Here is a 9,550-nt window from a genome sequence, read left to right as displayed (position 1 = left end):
CTATTGATCGTTATCTTGTAATGTATCGCTCATGTAATCATCGGTGCGCCATCAATTGATTGTTTTCAAATAATCGTCTTATTTCAAAGGTTTAGAATAAGAATAATCATAAAATAAAGTAAAAATTCAGATGGTTTATTAATTTTTATGCGCTGGTTGATCATCTTTCAAGTGCCTTCAACACTTGTTCAAAGGGAAGCTTTATTAGGCTTACGGAGTCAGCTGTACCATAAGCTCCGAAAGCTACTTCATATCTAAATGAACAGATCTTTTAAGTAATGGCATTAATTTTACAAGTATTTTTTAAACATCCGTAAATGTAAATGATTGTTGTTATACTTTTGACAGGATGAATGTTTGTAAAAGCGTTAAGCAACAAAATCATTTTTTATTTGTTATGTTTAGTATGAACTCTAGAAATATCGATGAAATAACACATGATTTTGTAGCTTAACCGCCTTTACATACATTCATTATGTCAGAAGTATAACAACGATCATTCACATACTCTAGGGAATGAGTAAACTACTCTCCTGTGGTGTTGGGAACTATTGCACTCATGAATATGATTTGTAGTTACTGCACGATTGTTCAAATCATTGAATTGTTAATTATTGTTTGAATTTGTTTTGCGATGTATTAACTGATTTAAAGGTACCATAGAATTAGATCAATAATATAATTGGTAGAATATACCATATAATTGGTTGAAAACATATGCAAAAAACGACAAAAACCCATCAAAAGAGTCACACAATCTCGGTAAAATCCGGTAGATTTACGGAAATTCAAATATTATTACAGAAAAAATGCCACAGCACAATCTCATTTCCATTCCTCATCGAGATTCCTTTAAAAACACTGTCTACATAGAACGATAATTCACACCCGTATATCCATGGTCAGCTCGATACGAGTCGATCAACACCCTAGGTACGTAATGTGAACTTTACTTTACCGCCCGCACACAATACCACATGTCCCAATGCTAATGACTTGCCGTGGAAAGCCACTCGAATCGTCTACTGCTACCCCCGGAGCAAAATGTTCGGGATATAAAAGCAGAGCACGATCGTCAAAATCACTACCAAAAACACAGGTGACAATTGGGATTAAAACAAATCCAGCCCCTTTTAGTGATGCCCCCTTTTGGACAGCTGCCAGTACCCCTGGACCAATTCCTTCTGCTGCTGCTGCTGCTGCTGCTGCTGATCGTACTTTGAAGTGTCGTTGCGACCTGTTACGATCTGCTGTCCATGTCAGCGCGTGACCCAGTAGAGAAGGGTGTAATTGTTTTATTGCATCGGTACTTGAGATTTTTGCACCCATGTACCGTGGCGGGACCGGGGCCGTAAGGATTCTGCACGAAAAGGTGCTTGAGAAAAGCTGGGGTACACGCCGGTTAAAGGTAGCCCAGGCGCGTAAAATCGCTCACGGGTACGTATTTTGATGAATCGAATCCTTGCTGGGGAAGCCCCCATTCAAACGAAACTGGAGGCTGGAAATTCCAGACCGGCCATCAATGCGAGGCAGGCAGCCAAAATGGACGATGCATTGTTGTGCCACTCCTCCCCAGACCCTTTTGTATTGTGTGTGTGTGTGGTGCCAGCAGCAGTAGTGTGGACGGTTTTGCACGGTCGAGTGTTGCCAAGGGTAGCGAAAACAGGAGGCTTTGCTTAAGCGAACAAGTGCGTTTACTCTGTGTGCTAGATCAGAGGGGTAAGCGAGAGTACTCGGTGCTGGTCGAACGCTTTGGGATATGGTAATGCGGCGGTAGGGAACAGGTTAGGGGAAGAGATTTTGAAAGAGATGTTAGAAGGTGAACGATGTTATAAAAACATTGTCTTTTGAAATGCAAATTACCAATAATTACCGCCGAAAGGAAAAAGTGTTGATGGTGTTAAGTTACAGATAATTTTATTCAAATTTGATGTAAAAAAGGTCTTCAGTGTGCTCAATTTCTACATAACAAATTCTTTCTATCACTAAAAAAAGGAACGAGAAGCAAACAGAACAGATTTTCTCTTTTGTTTTTTCTCTCTCTCCCCAAATCCTTAAAGAAATTCTTCATTTTAAAAAGCGAACCACTCGTTGCCCCGCCTACTGTGTGTCGTTACTGCACAGGAAAAGGCGAAGAAGTGAAACAGAAACCCCCGCTCGGTGTGCCGTTTCACTCACTCACACAGTGAAAACCCGATTTTCAACCCCTCGGTGTGATGGTATGTGTGTGTGTGTGTGTGTGCAGCATAAGCAGCATAACTGGTTTACCGCACACGATACGGCAACGCTGCTAGGGGGTGCCTGCTGACGAGCGACACGAGAACTTGTTCGAAGTTTATTATCCGAGCAAACCTTCAACCGTGCGGGTGTGTTGCGTTGTGCGCTGCGTGTCTTGAAGACTTTTTTGTTGTCGTTGTTGTTGGTGGTGGTAGGTAAAATAAAAGAGCAGTAGGAAGAAAAAACAACGTTAAAACACCATCATCATTCGAACGAACAACACGTTCTCTAGTGCGTTTGTAGAAGTTGTTGTGAGCTGAAAGGTGAGAAGTTGTGAACACGTGATTTTGCGTCCAAGTGTATTGGAGTGCCTTGTGCGTGCGTGTGTTTCGCGCAAACAGAATCGATTTATAAATGAAAAAATCAATGCGTGTGCATCAGTTGAACTGAAGACTTACTACTGAGAAGAACGAAAATAATAAAAAAAAAGCTGTGAAAGTGTAATTGTGCAAAAACATAGAAACAACCCGCTAACCCCGGGCGTGTGTATGTGCGAAGAATTACAAGTGTCACTGGAGTGCAACGACTGTTCCAATCCCTCCAGCAGTAGTTGTGTGTTGCCAAGTGCATTCACTGCCGTTTCCCGTACCCCGTGCTGTCCTACCAGACAGAAACAAAACATGACCGCCGATCTAATGGATTTACGGATGCACCATCACCTAGCGCTGCAGACGGAGTTCTACCGGATGCAGATGCAGCGTTTGCCCGGTAAGTTGGGGACCATTGGCCGCGAATTGATACATCGTTCGGGGTTGATTGACATCGGTTGGGGTGGGAATTAGAGAATAAAAAAAAAAAGCGGAAACCCTGCTACACATTGCAAGTTGGATTGGCTTTACTTAGCCTATCCATCATTCGGACGCCTTCGCGCTTTGCCGAAAGCTGCACCGGTCCGGTCTGTATGTTACCCCATTGCAAGGGAAACCATAGGAATGTTGGTTAGAGGGTTTGGGTAAGAATAAAATGCCACCACACGTGGGGAAAAAGAACGCTCACTCTCACCCTCTCACCCTCTCACTCTCTCCACCCTGCGGGTGTCCATCTTACCGACGGCATCGGTTTGATCGATAATGGGGAGAGGATTTGAAATTTCAAGGCATGCTATGGTACGCCAGTAGCGTTTTGTCAATTATAATCGTACAACACATTCATGGCAACAACAATCACAGCTGCAGCAGCAGCAGCGCGCGAACGATCAATTAGCGCGAGGTGTGCTTACGGTTCAATTATGTTATCATTGTTTAAACAACTGTTTCGAAATTTGCACATCTTTTTTTTTGCCACTTTAAATTCCCTTTCCATTGCGTGGATGAGTGTTTGATGTTTGTTTTCAATTCAATCTCTTCGCGGCCGCCGGTTTGCTTTTGAGTTAATCAACACATTCTCCCCCATTTCTATTTGCCTGTACCCTTCTCGTACACACACACACATACTCTCCACAGAAAGTACGCACATAACAAGCGTACCGAATCGGGAATATAATGACGTAAATATCGTAATCATTAGCACCCGCCAGGCTGGACAGAATCGATCGGGATGGGGAGGCTGGGTGCTGAAGCAAGGAAGCACAGGCGTTAATCGCTGCCCGTGTTGGAGTCATCTCACCATAGCCTTAGCCTTTTCGTTGTTTTGTTTTTGCACCTTCCGTTCCGTCTTCTCCCCGCGTTTGGTGTTGGTTTTCTCCCGTCGATCGGCCCAAACAAACAAATCAAAACTGTAAAATGAGTCAGCAGCACCCCTTTCCCAAAAAAAAAAGAAAAGAACTCCGTGCACTAATTGTCCATTTTTCCGCTTTTCTCCATCCCTCTCTCTCTCCCGCAGATCCGTACCCGGCGATGCTGCCAGTGCCAGCGCCACGGCCACTGATGATACCGCCACGGTACAACGCGCTGCCGGACGTGGACATCAAGCTGCAGAACCGCGATCTGTGGAGCCAGTTCCACAAGATCGGCACCGAGATGATCATCACCAAGAGTGGACGGTAAGTGTACGAGAGAAAGTGGAAAAGGGATAGGGATTCGAAACCCGGCCGACGATCACACGGGCCGGCAATTCGGTGGCGCCAATTTTTACAACCCGACGACGACGCAAGACCTTGACCGGGTGCAGCGAGCGGGCCCTTACAAAAAATGTTTTCTCCCTCTTTTACCGGTCTACCGGGCAAGCAACCACTTCAATGGTGCGTCGGATGCACTGCACGGATTGCACCAACAAACTGAGGGCAAACTGAAGGGAAAGAGTCAACGAAACTCACAACAGAGCAACAGCCAGAAAAGAAACAACAGAAAAACCGTTCGAAGCTGTCACTTCCTTTTTGCTCGGTGCAATCACGGTGGCTGGGCTGCAACTGGCCGCAGCCCAGTGTGTGCTACCCGACGGCCGGGGTCCGACATCCCTCCCGCATCACGGGATATTACAGAGACAATAATCATAATTCTTGTGTCTTCTCTGCTTGCGCCCTGCCCGGCCCAAGTGGCAAGCTTCTTCTTGCTACACTCCCGATTGCATCTCGCTCCGGGTGTGAAGCTCTGGACGCCCGGATTTCGGGACGATCCTCACCGAGAGCTCGTCTCGTCTCCCACCCCAGGGGCACACCCCTGGGTTCCTATTCTGGCTTGTTTGCTTCACACGTTTTTGGCCGTTTGATTTTTAATGTGTTTTATTGGTGCGCTTCGGTTGGTCGTTTTTTTTCTGTTTTAGCACGCTCATAAAAAGAAAAAAAAGACACGACCAAGACCTGCCCAGAGACTGATCAGCTCGCAGCCGTTGATGTTGTTTGACGTGCGGCGTTCTAGACGTTCTGCTTTGAGTGTCTGTGCTTTTTAGCTTTTTTTTTTTTGGTGGAGTGAACGAAAACTGTCTGCGTGTTGCGTGTTTCGGCCGAATTTCGGTGTGCTTATTCTTGCAAATGCACCCGGAGTTGTTGCATTCTGGTGCGGAAGATAGCATTGGGTAGCTGTAGCGGCGCGGTGCTGTTTGCCCTTTACTGGCGCCAACATTTGTTTGTTTGCCGGCTCCGGCCAACATGTAGCTGTCCGGAATTGCTCTTTATTTCCCTTAAAAAAAAGGTTCGGGAAAGAGTGCGAGAATGTGGCAGCCTTTTGTAATGCTAATATTGTCCATTTCGTGCTTTGTTTTTGTTTGATCGCTCGTAAACTCGTCGATCGTGTGCGGAAGATCTTGCGAGGAGTTCTGGCAGAGAGATCACACTTTTAATCAATTTTGGAGGAATCAGACATTTGTTCGTGCGCGCGCAAAAATAACACGAAGAACCAATTCCTATTTGTTGACGCTGCAATAATCAAAGTCGTTAAGAACGAAAGCTTGTTTGTGGCTCCCCTCCCCACTTCCCTGCTGGTGACGAAGATACTGCTGAAGCTTGAAGCCGAGCTCGTAAAGACGACCTATTAGCACACAGTTGGATCATCCAACTTGGATGTTGCTTTTGTTCGTTACCGCCGCATGTCATGTCGCGTTCATGTTTCCAATCCTTCTCTCTGATCTCCTCCCCCCCCTCCCACTCCCCTGTCCCATCCTCTCTTGCACCGCGATCATTCGGACATTCGGAACGAACGAAGTGTTTATTGTCAGATGTCCCAGCAGGGAGCCTGTGCTGCACGGACCTGGAACCGGGGCCCGTCTTTGTCGTTTCCTTTTGGGAATTGGTTCGAACCGTCGACCGCTGGCGCCTTGGCCCCCGTCGAAACCCGCCGAAACGGAAACCTTGGATCGATTATTATCCGTTTCACACGATCACCAGGGTCCTCGTGCGCAGTGTTAGTGTGTGTGTTTTCTTCCTCCTTCTTTTTTTTGCTTTGGTTTGATGCCCACTGATCCAAAATCCAGAGCAGGTTGATTTATAATCGATTCAGATCGATCGACAGGTTCGGTATGGCGGCTGGTCTTTCTTTGCTGGTCCTTCCACCCGCCGAAGAGCAGAGGATCAGTTGCCGTCGTCGCAAAAAACACGGGTGGAAGAGAAATCGAATCGAATATAGTTAAATTTTGTTTTTACGATCACTCACAAATCATAAAAGCTCGTAAAAGCGCCCGTCGTCAAGGGTCGTTTTGTAAGGGGAGCCGCTGTTTCTCTCTCTCTCTCTTTTTCTTTCATGGTGGAGCCCTCCGTCCGCTTCGGTTGGTGGAGGCAACCGGGTTGGCCAATAAAATTTAATTAAGCAAAACACACACAGCACACGCAGCCGGGACTGGAACTCGTTTCAATTCGTCTGCTTCCTTCTCCCATGGTGCGATATTTTGGGGTACGGAACCGATTGAACTAAATTGGTTATTCGGGTGGTCGTAAAAGCCAGAAACCGGGCGTCCAAATCAAATTGCGCCTTTTGTTTCGTTTATTGTAATTTCCACCCAACACTCCAGCGAACCACAGAAACAGACATCAAAGCAGACGCATCCTTCCCGTTTTGAGGGGAACCAAACCTCGTTCTAGATAGCGAAAGTTGTAACCGGTTTTAATCGTCTAATTTTCCTAACTTTTTTTTTACTCTCTCCTTCCAGGCGTATGTTTCCCTCGATGCGTCTGTCAGTGAACGGGCTGGAGGCGGAAGAGAACTACTTCATCCTGCTGGAGATGGTCCCGATCAGTGACTGTCGGTTCAAGTTCAGCGGATCCCAGTGGGTACCGGCGGGCGGTGCCGAACCGCAAAGCCCCCAGCGCATCTACTTCCATCCGGACGGGCCAGCACTTGGGTCGCACTGGACGTCGCAACCGATCGTCTTCAACAAGGTGAAGCTCACCAACAACACGCTGGACAGTAATGGCCATGTAAGTATTGACGATCACTAAGCTTTTTTTTTGAAGAATGCATCTGAATGAATATTTTGTTGCTCGGTTACTTATGTGAATGTTCTTTGCTTTGCCTTTTGTTCAACAGATTGTGTTGACCAGCATGCACAAATATCAGCCCCGTATTCACGTGATCAAAGCCTCCGATGCTACTCAAATTCCGTGGGCACCCCAGCAAGCGTTTACCTTCCCCGAGACGGAGTTTGTCGCCGTTACTGCCTACCAGGTTAGTTTCAAACTATATTTTGGTAACAAATTATTGAAAAACACTGAAAAATCCAATTGAGGATCAGTCCTCACGTGTCTCAAAACGTCTTCTAAACCTAACCATTATCTTCCCTTTGTTCCCCCTGTTTTGCTTTATTTTCCGTGCAGAATGATCGCATCACGAAGCTAAAGATCGACAACAATCCGTTCGCGAAGGGCTTCCGGGAGACGGGCCAGTCTCGGTGCAAGCGCAAAGCCGGTCTGCTGATGTCGCCCGACTCGGGCCTTGGAAATCGCAGCTCGGAGGAGGAGGATGAATCGGACGGCCAGGAAGCAGGCCCGGAAGCGAAGCGTCCCCGTACCAGCAGCCTTGCCGGGTCGCTGTCCTCCCTCGACGACAGTGAGCTGTCCGTCAGTGATGGTTCGTCCAGCGGTACCAGCTCACCGCTCGTCGTGGATGACTTCGGTTCGCCTGTGCGTCCTTCACCCTCGGCCGCCGGTGCATTCTACCAGAACCATCACCCGGGCTTCGCGATGCAGGCGGGACTATTCCCCACCCAGCACCATCATCATCAGCATCACCATCAACTCTCGCACCCAATGCTGCACCAGACCGGCGGTGGCTCGTGGATGGATCTAATGTTCCCGTCGTTTGCGCGCCCCCAAGCTGCCGGCTCACCGCACGGTCTAGAACCGAGCGCGCTGGTGCAGGCGGCTCAGCAGCTGCAACAGTTTGCTCGGCGTGAGTTCCTTCCCCTGCCGGTTCCATCACCCCGGACACCGAATAGCAGCAGCAGCAGCACAACCAGCAGCGAAGATGATAGCACGAGCAGAAAGCAGCAGCTTCCACAGCACACGCTACCCTTCAGCATCTCCGCCATTCTTGGGCACGACCGGTAGAACGATCGTCATGGAGTCAATGGTGTGAATTGTTTGCCCAAACACCGAGGTTGGCCTGCAGAGGGAGAAGCGAAAACGCAATGGCTGTGATGGCAGCGAGATCATCATCCAGGAAACTCTCCCCTCCCCGCAAAGGAAAGCAAAGTCCTGCGGAAAGCTCGAGCAAACATCTCCATCTCGTGGCGTGTGTTTGTACTAAGTGTCTGTGCAAACGGTGTGCCTGGAGCTTGGAGATCGGTGTCGAGCGGCGGCAGACACAGCACCATTTGTTTTGCGTTTGTTTGAAGGTGTAGAAGCAGAACGAACGAGCCCAACGAGGGCGCTCTGCAGTGTGAAAGGTAGAAAGTGCTACAAACTCGTCGTTTCCCCAAATCCCCCCTCGCCCCCCCCCCCTTTTGTGCAATTGGATCGAAGGAAAGCCCGCGATGGAATGCGATCAACAAATCTGGTGATGGAGTCTGTCTTGCAAGTTCATTCTACCTGACATTATGGTGATGCTTGTACGATCGATCTACATTTCTTCCTCTCGAAGCAAAATGCATCCAACAAAGGCTAGAGCCATGGTTACGGTGAGTTAGTATGAGACTGTTAATTATTTTTAAGGCCAAATATTGATCGGACCTCAGGGAAAGTAGCAGTAGTAGCTGTGTACGATCCTCATCCTTTTTGTTTCTATCGAAAGATTACGCCTTTAACGGACCAAATGGTACTTTTCGTTTTCTTCGGTTTTAAGCTAGGCAAGTTTTAGCGCATCATTAAATTATTATCTTTGCTACTGTATGAAGTTTAGCTTTAGCAGGTGTTAGGAAGCAATCGGACGAGTTTAGGGTGCGTACTGTGTCACGCCATTTTTACCTGTTGTGTTAGTGTGTAGGAATGTTTAGATGCAAAACATGAAACCAGTAAAGATGTACATTGTAAGCGAATATCTCATTAGAATATAAGTAAACCCAACCAACGATGTAGAGCGATAAATAAATGGAAAAATGAAAGCATAAAACCTAATGCTGTGTTATAAATCTGTTATATCGTGGGACCTGGGAAAAATTGTCAAAAATATCCGAAAAAATGGTTTCAGATCAGATATCCCGATGTTCTATTAGCAAAAGTTTTAAGCTCGCCGTGGTACAAGACTGACACCATGTTCTTCTTCTTCTTCTTCTTCATCATCATCTTCTTCTTCTCTGGTACTGCAACTGTTGTTGGTCTAGATCTTCCTTTACCACTGATGGGCTTGGCGATTAGTAATTGATTGATTACTCATAACAGGATAGTTAGTCATTTGTATCGGAAGCACGGTCCATATAGGACTTGAACCCATGATGGGTGTGTTATAAGGGGCCGTTCAACGCCGAACAA

At 47.1% G+C, this 9,550-nt stretch overlaps 1 protein-coding gene across 1 annotated transcript; it reads left to right on the top strand.

The window, feature by feature from the left end:
- The first annotated feature begins 2,292 nt into the window (after positions 1-2,292).
- On the top strand, positions 2,293-9,184 carry LOC121593723 (T-box transcription factor TBX6-like). Its single transcript, XM_041916370.1, has 5 exons — positions 2,293-2,985; positions 4,099-4,258; positions 6,796-7,063; positions 7,173-7,310; positions 7,460-9,184. Exons 1-5 carry the CDS (start codon positions 2,766-2,768, stop codon positions 8,189-8,191), a joined length of 1,518 nt encoding a protein of 505 aa, XP_041772304.1. The 5' UTR covers positions 2,293-2,765; the 3' UTR covers positions 8,192-9,184.
- The last annotated feature ends 366 nt before the right edge of the window (positions 9,185-9,550 follow it).

This window comes from Anopheles merus, chromosome 2L, assembly GCF_017562075.2.
Source record: "Anopheles merus strain MAF chromosome 2L, AmerM5.1, whole genome shotgun sequence".
Taxonomy (NCBI): domain Eukaryota; kingdom Metazoa; phylum Arthropoda; class Insecta; order Diptera; family Culicidae; genus Anopheles; species Anopheles merus.
The sequence above is the reverse complement of the archived record's forward strand: the minus strand, read 5'-3'. Positions and strand labels throughout refer to the sequence as shown.

What these genes read in the sequence shown, in the direction of transcription:
- LOC121593723 (XM_041916370.1), top strand. Translation starts at nt 2,766, where the DNA reads ATGTGCGAAGAATTACAAGTGTCACTGGAGTGCAACGACTGTTCCAAT. An exon ending in GCAGATGCAGCGTTTGCCCG is followed by an intron (nt 2,986 to 4,098) that starts GTAAGTTGGGGA and finishes TCTCTCCCGCAG; the next exon opens with ATCCGTACCCGGCGATGCTG. An exon ending in TCGCCGTTACTGCCTACCAG is followed by an intron (nt 7,311 to 7,459) that starts GTTAGTTTCAAA and finishes TTTTCCGTGCAG; the next exon opens with AATGATCGCATCACGAAGCT.